Source organism: Marmota flaviventris, chromosome 14 (assembly GCF_047511675.1).
Source record: "Marmota flaviventris isolate mMarFla1 chromosome 14, mMarFla1.hap1, whole genome shotgun sequence".
Classification (NCBI taxonomy): Eukaryota; Metazoa; Chordata; class Mammalia; order Rodentia; family Sciuridae; genus Marmota; species Marmota flaviventris.
The window spans coordinates 87,255,375-87,281,364 of record NC_092511.1 but is presented as its reverse complement, the minus strand read 5'-3'; the positions used below and the strand labels follow the sequence as shown (position 1 = coordinate 87,281,364).

Sequence of the window (25,990 nt, the reverse complement as noted above, 5' to 3'; positions counted from 1 at the left end):
GACCTCTAATAGACCCCAAATCCCTCAAGACTGAAGAATGAAGCAAGACAAGAGGGGAATTGTTACTGAGGAAAAACTTAAATAAACCTTCTGGTTTCACTTGCTCTTCGTTGATTTTAAAAATCACCAATTTTGGAGGCCACACACAGTGGGGCAATTCATTATAGGTCCCCCCCCCATCTCTGCTGTAGATAACATCTCTGACATGTGGGTCATGGTGATAAGGGTGGCCTAGGTTACTCTTCAGGGACCTGAAGACTGCTTCTGCCGAAAACACTGGCTTTCACGGGGTCCTGCAGAAGTCCAACGGGCGACTGAAATGGAATAGAAATGCTTGGCATCTCTGTCTGCCTTCTGTCTGTCTGTCTGTCTGCTTTGTTGCTTTAACCTCTGGGTCAGATTCTCCTCAGCAGTGCATGTAGACATGCTGATCATCTGAGAAATGTTTAGTCCAAGCTAATCACATGGGGTTAACTTGACCCAGACTTGCTGAATTGCTTCCCACCCTCAAAGCTAGGACGCCTACCAGCTACCATGATCGGAAACACCAGACCACAAAAGTAGTGCAAAGAAATGGCAGCCAAGTTCCTGGAAGATCTCTGCCCATCCCCAGAAAAGACAGGATACTCCTCCCTCTTTTTAGTCTCTCCCTTTGCCTCACATTCCTATCCTGACCTCTCTGCCCCTCAGTTGAGAGGCTGACCTGTGAGCAGGGGCTCCCACTTCTCCATTCCTTGGCACTGAGGGAAGCCATTCTTTCTCCCCAACACTCCTCTCTTGGACATTGGTTTTTCCATGGGAGGAGCCTTCTGATGGCTTTGGAAGCATTTTCACTGTTTGAAGTGGCCCCGAGTATAGTGCTGTTTAGAGTTCCGAAGGGCAAAATAGCTGTGATGTGCCCCAAGTTCAATGTCAACGATCAGCAGTGCATCTTAAATTAGGCGTCTTGGAACTGAAACACACTTATAACTGTGTGACGTACTGGTAGGTGGACAGGGTGACCAGAGGATCCCAGGAACCTCACCCTAAAATCCCTTCAGCTGCCTGTGTGATCACTTCTGGATCTGTGTACCTCTGGGTAAGTACATTATCCATCAATACAAAGTGAATCTCAACCAACAATGAAAAACGACTCTAAGGTGGTCAGGACACACGAGGGGCTTGGAGTCAGCTGCTGTCCACACACCCAGAGGCGTCTCTGCAGCCCAGAGCTGCTCTACCCTGCAAGGAGACTAGGTGCCAAAGAACACTGAGGGATGACAAGGGGCGCCCTCTGCCTTGTCAACAGACCCTTCATTTCCCCCGGGTCTCAAGTGCACCCTGGGGTCTCTGCCCCTTGTCCAGGCCATCTCCCTCCTCCTGCTTCCATTTCCAGTCCTAAAGGAGACTCCACAGACCAGCAAGGGCAGGGGATTTGCTTCTCCACACAAACCCACTACACCGCCTCGTAGCAAAATGGAGCTCTCAAGAGGACAGTCACCGCATCCATGTCTGCAGCCTCTTTCCCAGCTTTGCACTCAAGGGCCAAACTGTGCCTCTCCGGTTCCCTCCTCCCAGGTCAGGAGGCACAGGCAGGGGGCTCCTTGCTTGACTCTTCTGCTTCCCCAAGATTCAGAAACCCACCCTCCCTGACCTCCATACCCCCCACGCACGGTCTTCAAACTCACACAGCAGAATGAAGAAAAGAGCCACCGTTGCTTTCAATGGTCAGGGCAGGTGTTCATATCCTGAGAGGTGAGAGCTGGTGAAGGCCAGGACGAGTCCTCGGGCCATGGACAGTCTCTGCGAAGCTCCACCTAACACGGTGCCACAGGCAGCATGTCGTGGTTTGTAACTCACTGGCCCCAGTGAGGTCAAGGGAGTTGGAAGGTCTCTCAGGGCAGCACGAGAAGGACATATTCACCATGGTAGAGTGGTCAGCCCTTGCCCCAGGGCCAGGGTTTGCTCACGGTCCATAGGAGGACTTTCTGCGAGTCTTCTTCCAAATGGGGCCTGGGGTTGGCCTTGTTCATTGTTCTAGTCCAAACTGTTTCCGGGCTCTGCTGCCCACAGGTGAAATCCATCGAGAAGGCATTTGTGAAGAAAAACCATCGTGGGAATCACTTCTGGATCTGGATGTGTCGGGCGAGTCCTGGAAGCTGGTCACCCACGTGCAGGCCTGCTCACTGGGGGCACCCCAAGGGCAGATGCTTTGCCAGGTTCTTTTCCTGACTCCAGGGGCAGCTACCCAGTGCTCGGCATGGCAAGGCTGGCTGACACCCCAGAGTGGCCAAGCCCAATCCCCATGTCCCCAGGAACAAGTGGTAAACGGAGGAGCTGGACTGAAAGCATATTTTCTCAAGGGTCACTCTCTGTGCATTTAAAGCCAGCCTCTCAGCAGAAGGCAGTGAGCCAGGTCCATCTCTGAGCCCAGAGACAGGTGGTCGCCATTCCCTGCCAGGTGATCTGACTGGGGCCTTAGGAGATGTGAGGCAGGAAAGGCACCTCTGGGGTCCAGCAGATGAATGATGAAAAGCGGGGGAAACCATCCTGCCGCAAGGCACTCTCATCCTGCAACTGGAATGTACACAGACGCCTCCCCTGGGGTTCCTTGGCCCTCCCTGCCCACCTGAGGATCTCTCCAACAGCTGGAATTCCATGAGAATTGTCTGGAGGCCAAGAGGGAACAGCCATCTAGGGATGGTCCTTATCTACCAAGCTCAGATTTCTCCTCCTCTATTGGACACCTGGGCCCTCTGTCCCCAAGCCCTAGGCATGTAGGGGGTGGGTTCTCCCTTCCAAAACAATGCTCTATTTTCAGAGCAGAATCTTACTCATGATGACATCACAACCCTCCTCCAAATGCAAGGACACTGGGTCAGTTTCATCTCTCAGAAGAAAGTGACCCAAATGGTCATAAGTGGTCACATGGCCAGTATGTGACAAAGCTTGGCCATGAGGACCTGACCTGATTTTCCTTCTCTGCAGCACACAGTATATATATGGCACATGAAGGGATGTGACCACACATTCCTATGCACCGACTCCCTCCCCACATAACTTACTCATGAGTGGCAAACAGAGTCCCTTACTTGACCGTGGTGCCACTGACACTGGGCTAGGCAGCTTTGTGTCCTGGGGCACTGTCCTGTGCATTGGAGAATGTTCAGCATCTCTACCCACCAAATGCTGGCAACCCCCACCCCCTCCTCTCTCTCATTGTGATAATCAAATCTGTCTCCAAGTACCGCCAAACGTCCCCTGAAGGACAAAATCATTCCCAGCTGAGAACCACTGCAGCACAGCTTAAGAGAGCAGGAGCCACAGAGCCCACCCCTTGTGGCCCCAAACTCTCCCACACAGTTTTCTAGCTATGTGTCCTGGGCACGTTCCTTCTTCCATACTTCAGATTTCCTGCTCATTAAATAAGATTACTGTTGGAAATTAATATATAAAGCATTTAACACGATACTTGGTACCTAGAAAACACTTAGTATATGTTAATTACCAGTGTCATTATTTACTCATTTACAGAATGTGTAAGTGGTGGGTAAATCTGACTCTGGGAAGCTGATCAGATATACAGACAGAGAGGTAAAATTAATGGTGCTTGAATGCCCAAGACTTTTTTTTTTGTACCAGGAATTGAACCCAGGGACACTTAGCCACTGAGCCACATCCCCAGTCTCTTTTATTTTTTTATTTAGAGACAGGGTCTTGCTAAGTTGCTGAGCACCTAAGTTGCTGAGGCTGGCTTTGAACTTGCGATTTTCCTGCTTCAGCCTCCTGAGCTGCTGGGATTACAGGTGTGTGCCACTGCACCTGTCTCCCAAGACATTTTTGAGAAGAGCAATGTCCTTGCAGGATCTCAGAAAGATGCTATTTGCTAATGACAGTCCCCAAATAACACACTGTCTACATTGGCACTATCCAAGAGAACTTTCTGTGACAATGGAAATGTTTTTATGTGCTATTGCCTAGTCGTACGTGGCTCCTGAGCCCTGGAAATGTGGCTGGTGTGACTAAGGAAGTGAATTTTTAATTTAATTTGAATTTACATTTGAACAGCCTAATGGACACTAGTAGCAAGTGGCTCCATGGTGGATACCACACTTCTGGATCCTGGCCACTCAAAGTGGGGTCCTCAGACCAGCAGGGCTGTTATCATGCATAAATGATGAATCAGAAATAGCAACTTAATCAGATTTTTAAGCACTTTCTAGTTTGAGGAATGCCCTAGAAGAGGGGATCTCAACACTGGTCACTCATTAAAACCACCCGGGACCCTTTAAAAACAGCCTTGTCTGGTAGTCCCTTGGACCAGTCCATCAGCCTCTGGGGGTGAGCTCCCAGGTGACCCTGATTTCTGCAGCCAGCATTGCCAACTGCCAACCTCCTTGCCACTGGGCAGATGTTCCCTCCTGGGAACCTTCAAGGGCAAGCCCGGGGTGTTTCCTTTGTGGCTGAGACAGAGTGTCCAGCTAGCCATATGGCCCACTTCCTGAGAAAGGAGCTGACAGATGACTCCCCTCTGCAGGCTCTGCTTGTGTACGGCCCCCAGGACGTTTACTCCCAGGGCTGTGCAGGGTGGGTGCCCACACAGTCACCACCTCTGGCTTCACTTCTTGCCACTTTCTCTGGCTTTCGGGCCCCTCTGTCCTCAGCCCTCCTCCAAGAGGCCTGGGACAGCTGCCCACTTGTCACAACAACACTGCTTTCTCCTCTTCCCCCCTCCTCCTCCCCTGACCTTGGGGTCAAGTCCACAAGGGGCATCACTCCCCCCCAGGGTTAATGACCACCCTGGAAAAAGTGCCGAAGTAGCCCCTCTGAAGTGGGGGCCACTGCCCCTCCGCCCCCTGGGGGTGGGCTGCATCTGCAGGTTCCAGACAGAGCAAAAACACGCTCCACCCTGATGTTCTCTGCCCCAGATGGAAACTTGAGTCCCAGAATCTTCCCAGTCCTTCTCAGGTCCCAGCAGTCACTGAAGTCACTTTGGTTGTGATCAGTAATGAGAACTCATGGCCTCCGAGCCCAGTCAGGTGACGTCTCCTGTCTCTTGAACGCGTGGTGTCTGAGCCGGGGTTCCTTTCTCAATACTGAGAATCAGTTGGGAGGACAGTCAGGGCTGTCCTGTGATTGGCACCTGCCACTCTCTCAATGGGTTTTGTTCTGGTCAGGCTTGACTGATGTCCAAAACTGACTCTGGAAGGTTCCTGTCCATGGCTGGGTCCTTCTGGCTATGACTCTGCTCCCCAGTGTCCCCCTGCCCTCTAGGTAGCCCATCAGGCAGGGCTCTGGGAGAAGATGGGTCATGAGGTACCCCTGTCTGGCCCATAGCCATGAGTCCAGTACCAATCCTCCATGTGCCCAAATTGAAGGGTACATTTGTCCAGTTATCCAAGAAGTTTCATGGGAGCCCTCTGTGGAGACTCTGGGTGAGGGAGGTTCCCCTAGTCCATGCCTCCTGACCTAGGGGCTCACAGAACTACAGCTGTGCTCTCCAAGGAAGTTTCAAACCCCCCACCCTTCCTGGGGTGGGTGGGCTCCTGACTTGCCACTGACCTTCAACACATTCTCTGGGTCTATCAAGCTCTGCCTATGCACTGGCACCTTAAGCACAACCAGGATGGGGAGAATCCCAGTCAGACTGTGTTCTTTGCAGCTGAGATAGGGACACTTGGGTACATCCTTAGGAAAGCATGACGGTACTATATGGAACTGCCACATGTTTCAGTTAAAATGCTCTTGCTGTCCTATGTTCCCTTATTATTAATAGCCTCACTTTCCAAAGGAGGAAATTCAGGCTTAGAAGTTGAGAAACTCAATTTGCTTGGGGGTCCCCCAGCCCCTGAGGGGTATAGCTGAGTCAAACCTCCAGATCCAAGTCCTCAGTCTCACCTGTAGCTCCTGCCTTGCTTTGCTCTCTCATCCCTGCACTGGTCATGCACCCGTGGCCTGAGGACCCCCACTGCAGGACAGGAACCCTGGGCAGGGTGTTCAACAGAGGGGAAAAAAACCCAGATATTCCTAAGAAGTTGAGTTGGGGGTGAGCTGAAATGTGGTCCATGTGGCAGAGGTCGGTAGCTGGGGGTAGGCGTGAAGCTAGGGGAGAGTCAGGGAGTGAGGGGGAGGGCAAGAGCTTAGAACAGTAGAATTTTGACTGGTCAGCAGGCGTGGTGGCACACGCTGCCTGTAATCCCAGTAGCTCAGGAGGCTGAGACAGGAGGATTGCAAGTTCAAAGCCAGCCGCAGCAACTTAGCAAGGCCCTAAGCAACTTAGCAAGGCCCTGTCTTTAAATAAAAAATAAAAAAAGGGCTGGGGATGTGGCTCAGTGGTTAAGCACTCCTGTGTTCAATCCCTGGTATCCCCTTCCCCAAAAGAAACCCCCAAATAAAAAACAAACAAAATAATTACTGAGTGGGCAGAATCTAAAAGGCCTTAAGTAGCTTACCAAGAAGTTTGAACTTTGCTCTGTGACGGGGAGGCAGAGTTTTTAAAGAGGAAGCTCCACAGTTATGAAGCCAAGCCCACATCCCCAGAGCATAATGGTAAAGCGATGTCCTGAGCGGGCAAGAGCACAGTAGAAGCCCAGTCTCATGGACAACTACTTGGTGCTGTCCCTAGCCAAGCCCAAGCAGGTGTTCTGGGCACTGTGCATCTGCAGAGATCACAGCTATGCAGACCCCTCCATGCCAGAGCGGGCCTGAGGCACAGTAAGCCAGGGCCGAGGCCAGCCAGAGTACACCACCTGTCACCCCACTGCGGCTTGGCCTAGGCCCAGTGTGGACGCCTGCTCCACACAGCACAGCAGCCTGGAAGACCCCGGCACCCATGACCCACCAACTTCAACCTCCCGGGAAACTGGGATTTCAGTGAGCAGCAAGAAAACAGAGTGGGACAGACCTGGACGAAGTCCAGACTTGAGGGTTCACCAACAGCGTTAGTACTTTCCCAAACCCTGACTGCATGAATCTGGACCTAGAGCACCCATCCAAACGCCACGTAGACCCCTGGACTAGCAGGCTCAAGCGGCAACCCCTTTCCAGTCCCCTCTCGGGTCCCCTCTCAGGTCCCCTCTCGCCTGCAGAATTGTTTCTGTTCACCCTTGAATAAATGCTGCTCTTACCCTCACTCATCCCCAACTGTGGATTCCATTCATTGAATTTGCAGGAGAAGATGCAGAAAGAAGAAATTTGAAAGTGTCTGCTGGGGTCTGCGGCAACCCTAGAGGGCACAGCCCACCATTAGGAGCTGCAACAGGGTTCTCAGCTGCAGGGACCTGCAGCAGAAGTGGAGAACTCGGGTTTCAGTTAGATCCATGACACCGAAGAGAGAGTGAGAAGCGAGTTGGAAGGAGGTCAGATTCAAGGAGAGGAGGGCTGGTATGGGGACAGGAATGCAGGGAGGGTAAAGGCACTTCCCACTAGGAACTTGCTACCCAGGGTGTACAACATGACTGACATTTTTCTTCCACCAGGTCAGCTGTTGGGGGAGAGACTGGCCCTGCCCAGTGATGATGAGAGGAGATAGTCTCTGCAGGGCAGGAAGAAGCTTGAAACAGTATGGCCCTTATGGAGGGCGATTTGAAGTTGCCTACTAGACGTGCAAATGCCCTGTGATCTAGAGAATCCACTCAGGAATAGATCCCAGAGAACTGAGGGTGCTAGGGATGGACAAAATGACAAGCACAGCACTGTGGACAAGAGGGCAGAACTCAAAGCAAGAGCAGCGCCCTGTCGGGAGGGGACTGGCTCAAGGAATGCGGTGACTGCTCAGGTGATGCTTCAAAGAATGAGCTCAAGGCCACTCACTCCAATCTGAAGGAACATCTCGCTTCATCATGCAATGGAAATATCAGAAGTGTCTGTACCGTGTTTTGTGATCAACAATGGAGGGTTCGTGTGTCTATATTGGTTGTTAGTGGCAGTTCCCTCTGAGGAGACTGCGGAAGTTTACAAAGGGGTAAAGAGGAGGTCACTATCTCTTTTTTGTGTATTTTAAAATTTACACACAGTAAAATTCACTTTCTTTGTTGTGAAGTTCTGAGTTTTAACAACACATGCTTAGATTCTTGTAACAGCCATCATGAATTGGACGGGGTAGTGCCAATATCCTGGAGAATGTTCCTGTCCTTCATCTTTTTAAAAATTTTTTTTTTTAGTTGTTGATGGACCTTTATCTTATTTATTTATTTATATGCTGTGCTGAGAATCGAACCTAGTGCCTCACACACGTGAGGCAAGTGCTCTACCACTGAACCACGACCCCAGTCCCTGTCCTTCATCTTTGTAGAAAAAAATCTTGTCTTTACCTCCAGCCCCTGGCAATTACTGATCTCTTCTCTACCTCTGTATTTTTGCCTCTTCCAGACTGCATGTAAATGGACTAATTCAGCTTATAATCTTTTGCAACTGACTCCATTTACAGTTAGCATTCATGCATGTTGTTGTGCATTATCAAGAGTTCATTTCTTTTTTCTTGCTGAATAGTATTCCATTGCACAGATGTATCACTGCTTATTCATTCACCAGCTGAACAATATTTGGGTTATTGCTAGTTTCTGGTGATTATGAAAAATGCTGTAATAAACACTCACCTATGTCTTTTTTGGAACTGAGTTTTTCATTTAGCTAGGATAAACACTTAGAGGTGGGATTGCTGGGTCACAAGGCAAGTGTGTCAAAGAAGATGTCAAATTGTTTTCCAATGTACTGTACCATTTTCTACTCTCATCATCAATACATAAAGAAATGCACTGTAACAGAATGAGTGCCATTCCACATCCTCCCTGGCACATGGTATATTGATATTTTTTGTTTTGGCTATTTTAATAACTTAATGATTAAGGTTTTGTGTTTCCCTAATGGCTAATGGAGCTGAACACCTTCTCATGTGCTTACCTGACATATGCATATCTTCTCTGGTAGATATTCATTATTTTTGCCCATTTTCTAATTGGTTTGTTTTTATTACTGTTGAGTTTGAGAATACTTTATGTATTCTAGATAGTAGTCTTTTACTAGATGTGTGATCTGCATATATTTGTTGTAGTGTACAGATCATCTTTTTATTTCCTTAACAAGGTTTTTTCTAAACAATGTTTTTAATTTTATTAAGTCAAATTTATCACATTTCCTTTTATAGATCATGCAAATCTAAGAACTCTTTGCCTGGCCCCCAAGATTTTCTCCTATTTTTTTCTTCAAAGTTTCATAGTTTTCATTTTGCAGTTAAGGGCCATGACCCCTTTGAATTAATTATTGTGTATAATGTGAGATTTATATCAAGGCTCATAATTTTGCCTTTGGATGTTCATATGCTCCTGACACATGTGGTTAGAATAAACAGTTTGATAATATTTTTTAAAGACTTGTTTCATCTAAATCAATGAGGGATATGGGTCCACAGTATTCTGTACTGTCTTTAATTTTGGTATCAGCCTCACAAAACAAATTGAGAAGTGTTTGCTTCCTCTTCTTTATTTCTGCATGAGATTTTATATAATTGGTATTATTTATTCCTCAAATGTTTGGTAGAAATCAACAGTAAAACTGGGCCTTCAGTTTTCTATTCTGGAAAGTTTTTAAATAAAGATTTGATTTCTTTAACAGATATGGGACTATTTAGGATATCTATTTCTTCTTTGCAAGTTTGATAGTTTGTGTCTTTCAAGGAATTGGCCATTTTTCTTCTCACTGACTGAATTTATGTGCATAGAATTACTCATAGTACCCACTTTCTATCATTTTAATGTCTAGGGATCAGTAGTTTTACTCCCTAATGTTGTCCTTTAGAAGAGAGGATAAATGGATAAATAGAAGTGGTACGTACATTCAATGGACTATTATTCAGCCTCAAAGAGGAAGGAAATTCTTCCATATGCAACAACATAGATGAACCCTGGAGGCACTATACTAAGCGAAAAAGGCCACAGAAAGATACATACCACATGCTCACACTCATATGTAGAATCTAAAATAGTCAAACTCATAGAGTCAAAACACAGAATAGTGGTTCCCAGCATCTGGGGGTGAAGGAAATGGGAAATTAATACTAATTACATATGTCAAATTTCAGTTATGTGAGACGAATAAATTCTAGAGGTTTGCTATACAACATTGTACCTATAGTCAATGATACTGTATTGTACACTTAAAATTTTGAGAGGATAGGTTTCATGTTTTATTTTAAAATTCAAGAGACATGGATGCATTTTGAGAAGGAGGCACAGGCACACAGGCACACACACACACACACACACACACACACACACACCCCTATCCAAATGAACTTGACTACACGGGGCATGGTGGTGCACACCTGTAATCCTAGTGACTTAGGAGGGTGAGGCAGGAGGATTGCAAGTTCTAGGCCTCCCTCAGCAACTTACTGAGACTCTAAGCAACTTAATGAGACCATGTCTCAAGATAAAAACTGAAAAGGGCTAGGGATGTAGTTCAGTGGTTTAAGACCCCTGGGTTCAAACCTCAAATGAGTTTAACTATAACTGAAATAACTTTGTCCTTAGAGAAGGGTGACAGTTTCTTTGAGCCCATTTTTTTCTAGAAAAGGTCCTTGACATCCAAAGACAAGATGGGTATCTCTATACTCTGCTATTGCATCCAGCGGATGCCTCCTGAAGGAGCCTCCTAAAGGTAAGATGCTCATGTTTTTTCTCTTTGGGGGAGAGCACACTGCTTGTGTGACACTGCTTGTGTGTAGCAGGAGTAAACTAAATATTTGCTGAAATAATGAATTCATGAATGAATGAGGATCAGACTCTTAAAAAGGGTCTAGGACTGGGGTACATTACAACAGTGGACTGGAGCTCAGCTTGGAGGTCACTGCTGGTTATCAAATAAGGTCCCAGGAGAGAATGGCAATGTGTTGAGCTACCTTCCAAAACACCAACATGTGACTACAAAATATGCAAAATTAACCTCATGCTCCACACCCAGACAAAGATAAGAAGGCAAGGCAGACAGGTGACATCTGAAGAGTAGACTTCAGAGTGATTCTTCTTTCCTATACATTTTTTTTTTGTGTGTGTGTGTTACAAGTTTTCCACACAAGCCTAAAACTCCTCTGTTCTTATCCTGTGTGTAGAAAGCTGCTTCCTGATCTGTAATAGGTCCAACAGAAGGATGCTTAATATCCTGCATAAATGAACAAGGCTGATAACCCTGAGCCATTTTCCTCAAAATGTAGATGAGCAAATTGTGAACCAGGCCTACAAACAAGTATTCTCTGTTGAGCACAAACCCAGTACCTGGCTTGTAGTCACCACTCAAGGTGTCCCTGTGCAGATCAGCACCTTTGGCAAACCAGGCTTCATGTTTATTAAAACAGTCATTGTGTTCTTCCCCCCTTCTGCCCTACAGGGTTTCTCCATTCCTTCAAAGAAGGGAACACAAGATGTGGAAAAGAGGAAGAAGAGGAGGAGGAGGAGGAAGAGGAGGAAGAGGAGGAGGAGGAGGAGAAGGAGGAGAAGAAGGAGGAGGAGGAGGAGGAAGAGGAGGAGGAAGAGGAGGAGGAGGGAGAGGAGGAGGGGGAGGAGGAGGAGGGGGAGGGGGAGGAGGAGGGAGAGGAGAAGGAGGAGGGAGAGGAAGAGGAGGGAGAGGAGGAGGAGGGAGAGGAGGAGGGAGAGGAGAAGGAGGAGGGAGAGGAGGAGGGAGAGGAGAAGGAGGAGGGAGAGGAGGAGGAAGAGGAGGAGGAAGAGGACAAAGATGAACAGGAGTGCTAGAGCCACAGCTGCTGGAGTGCCCAAGGCAGAACTGTGTACCTATCTGGGGACACTTCAATAATCTAACTTTATGGCCCATGCCCTGGAGGGGGCACTGGGGAGATGGCAGCCCCAGGAGCTGTGGGCGAAGTACCTGACATCACAAGATAATAAACAGCAATAATTAGGTCTTCCTGGAAAACAGATGAACACTGTTATTAAAACTTTTATTATCTATATGTTTTGTATGAATCAAATTGCCTCCAGCTGCTATAATTTGGGAGCGATGACGATGAGGGAAGAAGTAATAATAATGAATTAAACCATAAACAGATCCTGCCTGGGGAAGTTGTAGGGGCTGCTTCAGAAACTGAGCCTGAGATTCTGCCCTGGTCTGCAGGAGGCAGGCCCTGGAGCCCAAGGTCTGGAGTGGGACCAGCAGCACCCACAGCTCATCCTGAGATTTATGTCTCAAATATGGCCTCCAGGGAGGATGGTTCCTAACAGAATGTGGGTGATTCCTCTCTTCTTCTCTTTGCATTAAAATGAAAATCATTACCTGTGCCCATAAAAGTATTCTAGTTTCTTTCATTTTGGAATTCATTTGATTACTTCTGTGGCTTAGAGAATGTTAATAAACATAGATGGACAAGAAAATTCTATTATTTAAGCAAAGCCTTAAAGAAATACTGAATTGCATTTTACAAGTCAAAGAAAAAACACAAAAAGTGTCACTACTGAGACTATCCCGAGCATTTTATATAGTGCTGATGACCTGGCAGCCTTGGCTGAGGAGGTCATACCTAATTAAGGAGCCAAGTGCTGCCCTGTGGTGCTTCTTTTCCAGTTCTGTGTCCCTGAATGTCCTGTTTTTAAGTTCCATTCATTTGGCAAGCCCTTGAGAGGCATTTTCAGTTCCTCGCCCTGGAGGTGGATGGTGCTGATATTGATTTCACCCGCACAGAGCAACACCCCCTGCCATTAAGATGGCTTTTTGACTCACCCTACATTCACTTTAATAACGTGTTAGAGATCTGCAGAGTGGGCCATCAGCGTGACTTGAGTCTCCCCCAAGCTCCTCACTGATTACTGTAATGGAGCAGCAGCACACAAAAATTATGGCTGAACCATGGGGCTCAGGGTCCAGTTCACACCTGGGGGTTCTTTGAATTCCTTGAATCTGGGGGTGCCACCTTAGTTAGAAACTCAGTGTTTTAGACTTCACATCTTCTCTAACTTCCTAGCCGGGACACAGAAAACAGTGTTTTTTGCATTTGTGTTAATTTGTATGAGCTAACGGTTCCCCCCTGCCATGCACCTTCCTTTTAGGGTGCAGGATTCTCCAAAAACAGCCACTGAGTTCTGTTTCTTCTCTGTCCCCTAAAGTAGTGCTTAAGTGGATTCCTGGGCTTCTAGTACCACTTAAAATAGCCAGAAACATTGTTAAATAGAATTTCCCATGGAAAGCTTCTCTCTAGGGTCCCCATCATACACATACGAACCAATTGTGTAGTTTTGCTTCCTGGTACATGGATTTCCACTAATAAAACAAACCAGCAATGAATGATTATTTAGCTCCACTGCATATATCTGTGTCCAACAGATTTCTCATTTTATCAGAAACATTATAAAATGTGACAAATGTCAAACAGAGAGAAAAGTCATTTATTTTGTCCTTTCTTATCTTAAAAGATATTTGCTTTTAAAGATTCTTATGTGTTGCTCTCATCTTACCATGATCTCCCTTTTGCGACAGAAAATAAATACTGATCCTTGATCTTCTGAGAGAAGTTATGTTTCACAAAGACTTATGAGTGCGATCATAAAAAGAGTGTTTTCCAGGTTGGGTGTGGTGGCATATGCCTGTAATCCCAGCAGCTCATGAGGCTGAGGCAGGAGGATCCCAAGTTCAAAGCCAGCCTCAGCAAAAGTGAGGCACTAAGCAACTCAGTGAGACCCTGTCTCTAAATAAAATACAAAAGGGCTGGGGATGTGGCTCAGTGGTTGAGTGCCCTCAAGTTTAATCCCTGGTACCAAAAACAAACAAACAAAGAAGAAAAGGATATTTTCTATGTGAGGCCAGGCCACAAGGGCCTGATTCTAAAACAGGAAGAAATTCTTCTTTGGGGGGAAAAGGTCAGGGCTCTCACTGGTGGAGAAGTGAAATGCTCCATTTATAGCCAAGCAGTAGCTCAGACCGTGGGAGAACCTACATCAAAATGAGCACATGTCTTGGAATTTGGGGCCTGTTATCTGAGACAGAGTAGGAGATACTTTTGGAGGATGGACCACTGAGGATCCTACCATCTCCAAGAAAGAATCCATTTTACATTGCTCTTATTATATCCACATATATGACTTCTCTGTATTCTCATAAAATCCTGGTATCTGTCCTTCTCTATTCCTAACTCTTATTCAGAGGTTTTCTGGTTTTGTTTGTGTTTTTTTTTTCTTTTTTCTTTTTCTTTTTTTTTTTTTTTTTTTTGGTTTGGTTTTCAATGCTGGGGATGGAACCCAGGGCCTTGCAAAAAAAATTTAGGCAAGGGCTATACCACTGATCTACACCTCTTGCCGCCCAATTCTTAATCAAACACAAACATCAGGGGTACTAAGAGCAATTGTGATTCTTTTTTCCAGTTTTCCTTGCATCAAGGTTTGTACCTACCGTATTTACACACTTTGTGGCCATCCCCCAAGAAATTCCAACCAATGTGGATTTCCCACTGTTAATTCTCCAACACCCTCCGGGGCTCTTACCTGCTCCCCTGTGCTGTGATTTCTTCTCCGCCATCCTACTCTCCTTCCTGGAGTCCACAGGTGGGGTGACTTTCTCTGGCTCTCCAGGACTGGCCTCTGGGGTCACAGAGGAGTACGGGAGGGTGAAGCTCTGCAGAAGTGGCTTCCTGGGTAGTGGTGGCTTGAAGCCGAGCTGCTCAGGTGCCCGGGCCTTCCCCTTTCCTTGGCCAGTGGGAGACCTGGCACCTCGAAGAGCCGGGGTGGCCCCCGTGTGACCCTGCTCGTCTTTGGAGGGCAGAGTCAGTCCTCTCTCTAACCGCACCTCCGCACTGTGCCTCTTGACGCCTTTTGCCTCCTGGGAAGGGCCCTCTCTGTACTTTAGAGAGAGGGAGGTGGAGCGCAGCTTGACGGGGAAGGGGTTTCTGTCCTCGCTTGGGGGTGGCTCCTGCGCGGCGGGGCCGGCCTCTGCGCCGCTTGGAGTGGTCTTGGCATTCTGGGGGCTTCTGCTTGGCCGGGCCTGGCCGCCCACAATGTCCCCTGAGTCCTGAGGGTCGCACTCTGCTGGCTTCGGAGGGTCTGGTTTTGCGATGACGGGCTCAGGGAGCCCCTGGAGGTCGTCGAGCGCCGCCTCGCTCTTCCAGGCCAGGCCGCTGCTCCTCAGGAGCGGCAGGCGGGGACCGGGGACCCCGGCGGGCTCCGGGGCTCTGGCGGCGCTGGGCCGTGACCGCGCCCTGCTCGAGGACACCGAGAACTTCTTCACGCTGCGCAGCTCCCCGCCACCTCTCCCGCTTTTCCGCCCCGGCGCTGCCCTCTCGGGGGCCCCCTGGGAGGGCTCCGCCCGCTCAGCCTTGGCGCGGGCTGGGCGCGGGGCCTCTGCGTCCGGGGCACCCGGGCTGCGCTCCCGCGGGGGTGACTGCCCTGCGCCCTGCACCGGGGACCCGGCCAGGCCCACGCTCGCCGCCCTGTGCTTCAGGCAGCTCTTGGGCATCGGAGGGCTGGGGGCCAGGGCGGGGGGCTCTCCCGCGGCTCCGTTGGGTCCTGGCACTGCCAGTGCGGGCCCCTCTTCCTCCTGCACGCTTTGGCCTGGACCCTCTGGATCCGAGGGTGTCTCCAAGGTGATGGTGGTGGTGACAGTCTGGGAAGGAGCCACATTCCTCTCAGAGACGCAGGGCGCTGGTGGACTTCCCATCTCTCCAGAAGCACACACCTCCTCCTCAGCTGTGCCCGTGACTAGGGGACATGGGCCTGCGATGGGTAGCTCCTTTTGGACTTCACTGACCTTCTGGATTTCACTTTCCTGGATTTCGATATCCTGGATTTCACTGTTTTTCTGGATTTCACTCTCCTGGATTTTGTTCTCCTCCTGGATTTCCATCTTCTGGATTTCACTGTCTTTCAGGATTTCATCCCTTTTCTGGATTTCGCTGTCCTCTTGGATGTCATCCCTCTTCTGGATTTCACTGTCCTCCTGGATGTCACCCCTCTTCTGGATTTCACTGTCCTCCTGGATTTCACTGTCCTTCTGGATTTTGCCCCCCTTCTGGATTTCACTGTCCTCCTGGATGTCACCCCTCTTCTGGATTTCACTGTCCTCCTGGATGTCACCCCTCTTCTGGATTTCACTGTCCTCCTGGATGTCACCCCTCTTCTGGATTTCACCGTCCTTCTGTATTTCACCCCTCTTCTGGATCTCACTGTCCTTCTGGATTTCACTGTCCTTCTGGACTTCCCCCCTCTTCTGGATTTCACTGTCCTTCTGGATTTTGCCCCCCTTCTGGATTTCACTGTCCTTCTGGATTTTGTCCCCCTTCTGGATTTCACTGTCTTTCTGGATGTCACCCCTCTTCTGGATCTCACTGTCCTTCTGGATTTCACTGTCCTGGATTTTCCCCATCTTCTGGATTTCACTGTCCTGGATTTTGCCCCTCTTCTGGATTTTACTGCGCTGGATTTCATGGTCAGAACTAGGATGCAGGGAGCTTTCTGGCAGAGATCCGGACTCCAAGCATGGGGCTGAGACTGCCACAGGCTCAATGACTTCCGGGATCACTAGGGAGCTTGAGACATCATCCCCAGGGGAGAGCCCATCCTCAACGCTAGCACTGAGTGCTGGGCAGTGCTGTAGGCGGGCACGTCTGGCGCGGGGTCCCCCAGGTGGCAGCAAGGTGACCAGTCCCCGAGGCTCAGGGTCTCTATGCAGCATCAGATCATATTGTCCAGAGCTGGGGTTCTCTTCTGTGCTGACTTGAGGCCAAAGCTTCTCATCATATTCTTCCTCTTCTGGGGTGCCTATTAGATCGCACAGGGATTCAGACTGGGCCCGCTAGGAGAAAAAGGAGAGAAGACACCATCACTGCAGCAGATATTTGGAAGTCCAGGACTTCACTGTTTTCTTTAAGGCCTAAAATGGTTTTGAGAAAGCAGTATATCTCCAGAGCTGAAATTCATACACAGCTGTCTTTTCTTAATCTCTCCTTATTATTCTATCTGGACCCTCCACAGAACAATGGCAATTACACCCTCAAAATAACTGTTGCTATTAGCTGCTCATGGCTGAGCCCAAAAACCAGCAGATGCCACTGTCTAGGGCAAGGTAGAGAGACTCAGTGTGTGTCATACTGTGCTATGCACTTGTGACTTCACGTAGTCATCAGTTCATCCCAATGAGGAGGGGGCCGTCATTCCCTTTTGCACTTGGAGAACCAGGAGCTCAGAGTGTCAAAAATCTTGGTCTAGTCCAACCTATCAGGTAACTACCAGGTGGACAGCTATTGCTCTTTCTATGACCCTGTGCTCCTCTAAGTCAGTCCCCCATGTCAGCTCTCCTCAGGGATGCACCCTCAAAGGTTTCCTCAAAGATGATTCATTATCATGTCCAACATGGCCACAGTTAACCACAGCTCATAGAACAAAATCCAAAAATTTCAGATGAATTTAAAATCTTATTCTGTGGTCTTACACTGTGTCTCCTACTCTCTACTCAAGTTTAACCAAGGTCCCCTCACTGTGCCCAAGGTGGGGGCTGAATGCTGCCCCCCACTCTGTGCCTCCCAGATGCTGGACCACCATCCCCAAGAACTATAGCAAATTTGTCTCCTCTAGGTAATCCTATAGTTTATGAGTCTCCTTTTTGGCCGCCTGAAGCACTACTGGCTTGACAACCTTACACTCCCTTGTGGCATTTTTTAGTTCTAAAAGGTCTCTAGAATCTAGACTCTAGTCTAACTTCCTCCTGATTGTCAAAAAGTTCATGCCTCCTGTCTCAGGAAAAAAGAATGTAATTAAGATAATCACAAACCACTCAAAAGCAATATGTAAAAATGTCTCAAAGGTTGAGGGTACTGAGGTTGATCTTTCTAAAAAGCTCAGGACATCAGACCTCAAGTGTCACTCAGGCCGTTGCATAAACATTGCTCTTGTCCTGAAATGTGACACTCTGGGGTATGTTTGTGGTTTTATTGTTATTTGTTGTTGTTTTTTTCTTTTAGATTTTTTATTTTATTTTTTGTGGTGCTAGGGACTGAACCCCGGCCCTTGCTCATGCTAGGCAAGTGGTCTACCACTGAGCTACACCCCAACCTGTGTTAGTTTTAAGCATTTCCCAGCTGGCATCCACTTGCTAAGCAAACCCAGGAAGATTGGGCTGTTTATGACCATACATAACTAAAACACACAATCCTATTCTGGGTTTAAAAAGATGATGCACAAAGAAACCTAGGGAAGATTATGGGCTGGGGTTGTGGTTCAGTGGTGGAATGCTTACCTATCATGTGTGAGTCACTGGGTTTGATCCTCAGCACAACATAAAAATAAATAAAAGTATTGTGTCCATCTACAATGAAAGAAAGAAACCTACAGAAGATCATCCAGAGCTGCAAGTTCCTAACTTTGCCATGTCCCTGGCCTTTGGATACTACAGGAAACTACTGTTGTTGAGATCGCTGTGGGAAGTGAGCCATGATTTGAAACTATCACAGAAGCCAGGCTGTTAGCAGAAAGCTGGGGAGTAGATCTGAGCCACTGGCAGCTACGAGGGGGGCCGCTGTGGAGGAACAGGGCAGGATGAAAACTGGTGTGGAGCGTGGACTCCAGAGGTAGGCTTGGATGCTGAGGAGAGCCCCAGGAGAGCACTGCCTGGGTGTTTCGCCCACTCCATCTCTGCAACCTCCTCATCACCTCCCTCTTGGGTCCTTACAGTGGCTTTTCTCCTGGAAACATCCCAAGCAAGCAGAAATGGGGGACCAACTGCTTGGTGTGCAGCAAAGTGCTATTATGGCTAGCAGCTCATCTGGCCAAAAAGGAATCCCCTTAGAGCAGTGTCCACATCATCTCTGTAGCACCCGGGGCAGACAGCAGGCATCAGTCTCTAAGACCTGGGTCCTATGTTTGGTGTCTCTGCCAGCCAGGAAACGTGCGGCTAGTCATCCAACCACACTGCTCCTATCAAAATGGAGTTCACAAGGTTCTCAGCTCTTGGCACTGACTGGGTTGGCTGAGGACCCACTGGTAACAGTGAGATGTGGGTGTGAACATCCATGGGCGCTCAGCTCTTCTGCATGTGGAGCCACACACAGAGCGTGGTCTGTGGCAGAAAAGAATGCTGAGGGAACCACTCGTGTTTGTCTTTCCCAACCTCTGCTGGGGCTGGGGGCAAACGGGGTCAGCCTGAACATGTATTTCAAATTCATGGTAAATATCACAGTCTTTATAGCTGGGTTTTTATTATACATGATGGGGTTTGTAAAATAAGAGCCCTTTTCATTTATCCTAAAGCTCCAAAAGATTCAGGAGCCTCCATGATATGAAATGATGTCAGCCCCTGGAAACACAGCTGGAGAAGGCCAGGCCAGGCCAGCAGCAGGAACAGGAAGAGGCCACAGTGGAGACACTGAGGATGGCTGAGCTCACTGGTGGGGGAGGGGTGATGGAGCAAAAGACCCTGGATGATATGGGGGATCAAAACAGCAGGGGAAAGTAGGACTCATTGCCCATAAAGCCAAAGGGACAGTGACCCTCTACAGAAGTGCCCAGGGACAGAAAGGTAGCAGAGGGGCCATGTGCAGCTCATTCCCACAGCTGAAGCAGTAAGGAAGCAGCTGGAAGCATCTTGATCCCTACAAGGGGCCAAGGCATGAGGAAGGTCCTCCTGGTTGGGAAGAGGGACCAGAGGACCAAAGGGCAAAGGGGGCTGTGGATACTGATGGACAAGGCCTCCAATGTGTAACCTAACAGTGAATGGAGGGACAGTGGTGACCACTGGGAAAATACGGGCACCTCTGAGAACCTGAGATAGCCAGGCCTGCTCCCTACCCAGCAGTGAAGGGGAAAGGCAGCTGGGAGATACCGAAATATCAGAGGGTAAATCCAGGAAGACTGGTTACATATTTCCCCCAACTGAGTACATCCAACTTTCTGTTATTCTACAAAGTGAAATTCAAGAACAAAGTCAAGTTCAAAAGTAAAGTTCAGCTCTGCCTAGGGGGCAGTGCCAGGGGATGGCGCATTCCATATGGAGAGTAGGCCAGGCTTCCCTCTGTCACCAAGTCTTGGCAGGGCTGTGGCCAGCCAAATGTGCCCTTACCAGAGGAGAAGGCCTCTGCGTGGGAATGAAGCCTAGAACTGAGCCCAGAAGGGAGCTGGCCCTGTGCCTGGCCCCACGACTCCACCCTGAAAGAACATGGGCAGGTCTGAAGTTCCCTGGACCCATCAAGTCCCCACGGCGCACAGCCCTGTCACTGTACTGGACACCCAGCATGTGCACTGGCGCTCTGGCCCCAGCTGGCAAGTTAGTCTGCGGTGACCCACCTGACTCTTCTGGCATAGTCAATCCTGCTTCCCTGAGTTCACAAAGCGCCTCCCACACGTCCAAGGGAAACCCCACTCTCCCCAGGGAGCCCTGAAGTCCTGAGTGGGCCCAGCCTGCTGTCTCCTGCTGAAGCGCCTAGCTTGTCCTGGGCACTTCATCAACTCCTCGCCATCATTCTTGAGGGAAGGAGAGGGAAGAGGATGTTGGTCTGTGAGTGTTTCTCTAAGCACGGTCATTCTCTTGTGTCCAGGCTGGCCCTTTGCCCTGATTGTCACCTCCTCCAGGCAAAGAGGACAGTGGCACCCTGTTGACCTCTAACTCACAGATACCAGGAGGTCAGAGTACCCCATGAGTCAGCTGAGCTTCCGGAACCAGGAGACGATTCTCCCAAGCAGCATTACCACAGAGGAGCCTGTTCTATGTGAGGCAAGAGGCCCATGCTGCCAACTACGTCCTCATGCTGCTCAGGTGTCCCCTCCAGGGTTTCAGCTCCTGTCACCCACTCGTCATCCTCTCGAAGGCTTACCAAATGCCAGCCCTGTGGCTAGCACCACTTGAAGGGCCAGAGGTACAGCTGGGGACAGGGTCGCAAAGAGGACACACACATTTTCAAAGGTCCTGTCTATGTGTGGCAAGTCCACCGAAGGAGTGAAAGAAACATGGTGACCCTCTCTGGGACAGGAATCCCGAGATGAGACCCCTAAGGCTGAGACAGAGCTGGCCAGGAACAGAGCGTCTTGGGCAGGGGGACACAGCAGTACCAAGACCTGAGGCTGGGGACATCTTGAGGAGCTCAAGCAGCAGAAAGGAGACCCAGGTGTGGGGCGAGAAAGCAAGGAGAAGAGAAGCCCAGGACCAAGATGCTGTGGCACCACACACGGCATGTGAGTGACAGGGTCTGGGGAACGAGTGAGTGAACCTGTGACGGGCTTGATATAAGGGAGGGACATTGACTGATGTTAAAAAAGATGAACCACCAACTCCAGTTCCTGCAGTGTGGTCCCGTTGACAGGGATGGTGCTCAGAGGGAGCGTGTGACCCAGCGGGGGAGAGGGCAGGGTAGGGGCTGAGGGCCGCCCAGCCCACCCGTCCTGGACCCTGGGCAGAGGAGGAGGCCACTACCGAAGACAGCCGCCTCATTTTGCTGGACCGCTGGTTGCGGGGCTTGACCAGGAGCTTGTGCTTGGCTGCAGAGTTGTCCAGGCAGGAGGAGAGTTCTGGAGGGCAGCTGAAATCAGCCACAGGTGCCAGGCTGCTATCCGAGGTCCGGGAGGAGTTGGTGGCATCGTTTGTGTGCTCTGGAGACTGTGGCCGGGATGAGGACACTAAAGAGACCTTCATGGGACAAGGAGCAATACACCAAACATTAACTTCATGACACGACAGGGCTGGGCACAGCCCACAGACACACTGGCTCTCCTGTCATTGTGCTCCCACACTCTCGGGCTTTTACCTGGGAGGGAAACTTGTTCAGGTTGGCTCTTGACAGGGAGCATTCAGGATACTCCTTTAGAAAGTGAAACGGCTGGGGGTTCCAAGTGTTGGGCCAAACCCTGGAAACCTTCCACTCCTTCCCAAGGCCATGCAAGAGCCTGTGAACAGGTCTTCCTGAGCAGGACCACTCTCCCCCGCGTCCCCAGCTATCTTCCCGAGGGACCAGTCCAGCCCGTATCTCCAAGGGTAGAAGCTCCTGCTTTTGTCTGTGGAAGCTGAGAGCTGGGATTTTAGGGGCCAGGGCACTGAAGTTGTCCAGGAAGGAGGGCAAGGCCCTACCCAGCATCCTATCACTGGACTTTTGTTCATTCTTGGAGAGCTCTGCAACCTCCTGGGGCAATCTGGCTTTAAGTCACCACTTGGTAAGTTAAAAGTATATTAATAGATTGTACCTCAGTGGGGAAAAACTGATGGTCAGCAAAGAAAGAAGGTGTTTCCAGGGAGGAAGGGGATTCTGGCACTCACTGGAAGACCAAGGGCAATATCCTAAGATACCTGCCCATCAAACATGGCATACTCCCTCACGAAGTACAGTCTACATGGGTTATGCTGCTAAGATGTGTGCAACATGAGCCTTTGCTTACTGGTCTACAAATCTAACAGCCCAAAGGTTTCAAAGGGCAAACAGCCCCTGTCCCTCCTCTACGTGAGTCTGCACTTGTATTGCTGGTTTTTAGCTTCAGCTCACTTTAACCTCTTGGCTGGGAGACCTTGGCATGGAGTTTAGCTTCCCTGACTTCTGTCCACATGTAAACCCTGCGCCAATGTCACAGCTCATGTTGCCATTAGGGGACTCTTCTGTCCTCAGAACTCTCATTTTTGTCCCCACTGTCATTTTGAAAGTTCTCGGGAACTGGGAAGACCAATCCCATCATGACTAGGAGGATCATGAGTTCTGCCTTTGATCTGTGGTGTAACTTCACGGGGTGGGGTATGGAGGGGTCTCTCTGGGGAGGAGGCTGGGACGGGGAAGCTGGCTTATGTCTTCATGGGTGAGTTGGCAGCATCCAGAGAGTCATCTGCACTGCCTACTCCTGATCACTATACGTTCCCTGCAGTCTTGCTTCTGGAAGCAGAGGACTTAGTCTAAGTCGTGCAGAATGTGGCACAAAGGAAATGCATTGAGGTTCAGGAGATTTTTTAAGGGGTGACCTTAGGTCACAGGTGTTTTCCAAAGTTTGTCCTCAAAATGGGGCTCATTTTGAGGAATGGGCTGGGGACAGTGCCCACATGAACGGCCATCAATCAGGGAGCAAAGCTGGTGGGGCCAGGCCAATGGGTGAAGAGAAGCTGCTGGCCCTGCTGGGAAGGGGGAGCACCCATCTATCTGATCTCACTCGACCCTCCCCAGGCCCTCTGAGGACATGGATTCCAACAGGTGATAAAGCTTGGTAAAACCTTAATACCAGGAAATCTAGAACATGACCAGTTAGACATATAAAACCCCATCAGGTAAGGTTTCATTCATTGTGTTCACGCACGCTGCAATGAATTTAAAAAATAATTCCATGTTTCCTGAAAAACTCACTGTCAGGAAATACCTCCGTGGCCATGTCCATATTTGCTGCCAAAGTCTTTTTTTTTTTTCTTTAACAATAATCTCAAGTGGCTTTGTCAAGCACATGGGCTTAGAGAAGGTGTCATACAGGATAAAATTAAACAGCCCCAAATCCCGTCCTCTTGGGATTTAAGGCACCATTATGTTAAATATCCCGTTACATAAGCACATTTCTAAAGGATGCATCATCTTTTTCCTCTCAATCGGCCAACTGTGTACAAAACACTCTCTGGGATCCGTGATGACTGGAAAAGAGTACATTTTTCTTTTCCTTTTCTTTCTTTTGTATCCTAAAGGCTCAAATTTTGGTTTTCATGAAGCTATGGATTGTGCATATTATCCAATAATTGATTTTTTAAAAATCTCAGAAACTTTGTGTGTGTGTGTGTGTGTGTGCATTAACTACCATAGAAGAGATGCTGTGAAAAACAAGGTCAGCCCTGGTCCAGCACGAGTGGCCCCCCCGCGGCTGACCATGGCATTGTACATCATGGTGTGAGTGGGTTTGGAACTGGGCTGGCTCAGTTCCTCTTTACTACCTGTCCTCGCTAAAGGAGGAGAAGTAGTAGGAAGTGTGAGAGTCAGGGATCCGTGGGATGGGAGGAGGGAGAGTCACTCAGTGCTGAATAAGAAGCCATCTCCTACCACGTGGCCTGAGACAGAGTCACGTCTGCTCCTGAGAGGGTGACAATGAAACTGTACCTGGAAGTGTTTTAGGGTATGAAGAAATACAGGGTCAGCTTGGCAGAGCCCAGAAACAGGCCATTCTCTAGTCCTTCTTGAGGGTGAAGAGGTGTGGGCAGCCTCCGGACCCCCAACCCCACTCTGGGAGTGAGCTGGGACATGCTCACCCTGGAGCTGGAATCTGGAGGGAATAATTCTCCAGGTAGCTCCACGACAGCCCCAACGTGGGGGCTGACTTAGCGGCCACATCACAGTCCTGATTTCCCATCAGTGATGGAAGCCACAACTCCACAAGAACAAAACATAAGAAAAAAAAAAATCAGATCTGTGGTGGACTCGTAGGCATCCAAGCTGAAATAGCTGCTGAACATAATTGAGAGCAACACAGAATCTGCAGCCCCACCATGAACAGCTCCTAGGCCAGCCAGGGGCGAGAGCATTCCAAAGATCCCAGGGCGGGTGCGTGACCCTAATACTTGAACTCTGACCTTTATCTGCTTTTCAAGCATCAACACACCTGGAATAATTCCAACTCATCCTTCCACAGCAAGCCTTATCCACACGGGTAAAATGTCTACTTTATCACTCGGGTCAGAGTGCACTGTGTGGGTGTGAAGCGTTCTTACTACAGTGAAATACCATTTTCAGAAAGCAGCAGCAGCACGAGCTACAGTGTTTATACATGAGAAAGAGCTCACCTGCTCAGGCCCCTCCTCTTGGATTTTATGGGGAGCAGGGTATTAGGATCAGCTCCTCCACCCCTCTCTGCCCCTCTGGGGTCATAAACTCTCCTGCAGTCCAACTTTCTCTGCTGCCCTGTTTACCAGTAACAGTCTGCACATTCTAGACCAACAGGCTCTTGTGGTCCAAAGACAAGGACGTGGCGTTTAGACCAGTGTACATGTTCACTGTTCCCTTCTTTCCACTCAACGTCACAGTAGCAGAGAACACACAGAAAGGCGGCTCCCTCTTTTAAATGAGATTGTGGGTCTGATTGTCTGCACGGACAGGAAAGATGAGGTATCGGTTTGAACACCATCACAAAAATATGTCATCCAAACCACATCTCCTAACCAGACCTGAATTTCTGCTCAAAGAATGAAAATAAACACAGCCCAAGGGCCAGCTGCAGGCTCAGGTGACCTGGCTGCCCCCAGGAGCCCCCAGAGCTCCAGCTGCCCTGGATGATTGGCGTGGATGGAGGGTCAGGGCCCAGGTTGCACTCGCCTTTATGGTCATGCCGGGACCCACGTCGTGCAGCAGGGACATCTCAGGGGGGCTCCGGGGCAGCCCATCATCCTCGGAGCTCATGCCGGTATCCTCTGCCCGCTTGGTAGGAAGCCCCCCTGGAGGAGGTGGAGGCCCCATTTTCACATGACATTGTATTTTTAACTAGATTGAAATAAAGAACATTTGCTCTTAGTATTTTCATCAATAACATTTATCAACAAATCTCCCTACTCCAATTAATTCATTTGGGAAATATCATCAACACTCTTGCATGGCGGGGGTTATTAAGCTGAAACAGCATCTACTACCAGCTCTTGTGGTCATTTCTCTTGGTTGGTTTTCTTTGGTACTGGAGATTGAACCCAGGAGCACTTAACCACTGAGCCACATCCCCAGCCCTTTTCAAACTACTTTTTTTTTTTTGAGAACAGAGTCTTGCTAAGTTGCTCAGGGCCTCACTAAGTAACTGAGGCTGGCCTGGATCCTCCTGCCTCAGCCTCCCAAGCCACTGGGATTACAGGTGTGTGCTACCCAGCTTGTCATCTCTCTCATTGTACATCTAAGCTGTAACCCAGAATGCATCAAGATCAAGGGGTAAGCAGCTTGGTGAGTCTTAGGAGACTTGTGATGTGCCTATTACTTTAGAACATAGCAAACAAATGAAGCAGAAATCACTTTAAAACTTCTGGATTAATATTTGACATCCAGGGGCTAGGGTTGTGGCTCAGAAGTAGAGCGCTCGCCTAGCACATGTGAGGCCCTGGGTTTGATCCTCAGCAC

General features: G+C 49.1%; 1 protein-coding gene across 3 annotated transcripts in view; it reads right to left on the bottom strand.

Annotated features, from left to right (window-relative positions):
- Positions 1–25,990, bottom strand: part of Cracdl (CRACD like) — a 139,822-nt gene that overhangs the window by 8,241 nt on the left and 105,591 nt on the right. For all 3 annotated transcript variants that reach the window (XM_071601287.1, XM_071601286.1, XM_071601289.1), the window contains exons 5-7: positions 25,208–25,372; positions 21,367–21,579; positions 14,460–16,761 (exon numbers count right to left, since the gene is read on the bottom strand). In XM_071601287.1, coding sequence (XP_071457388.1) covers positions 14,460–16,761; positions 21,367–21,579; positions 25,208–25,372 — 2,680 coding nt within the window. The remainder of the gene's footprint in view (positions 1–14,459; positions 16,762–21,366; positions 21,580–25,207; positions 25,373–25,990) is intronic.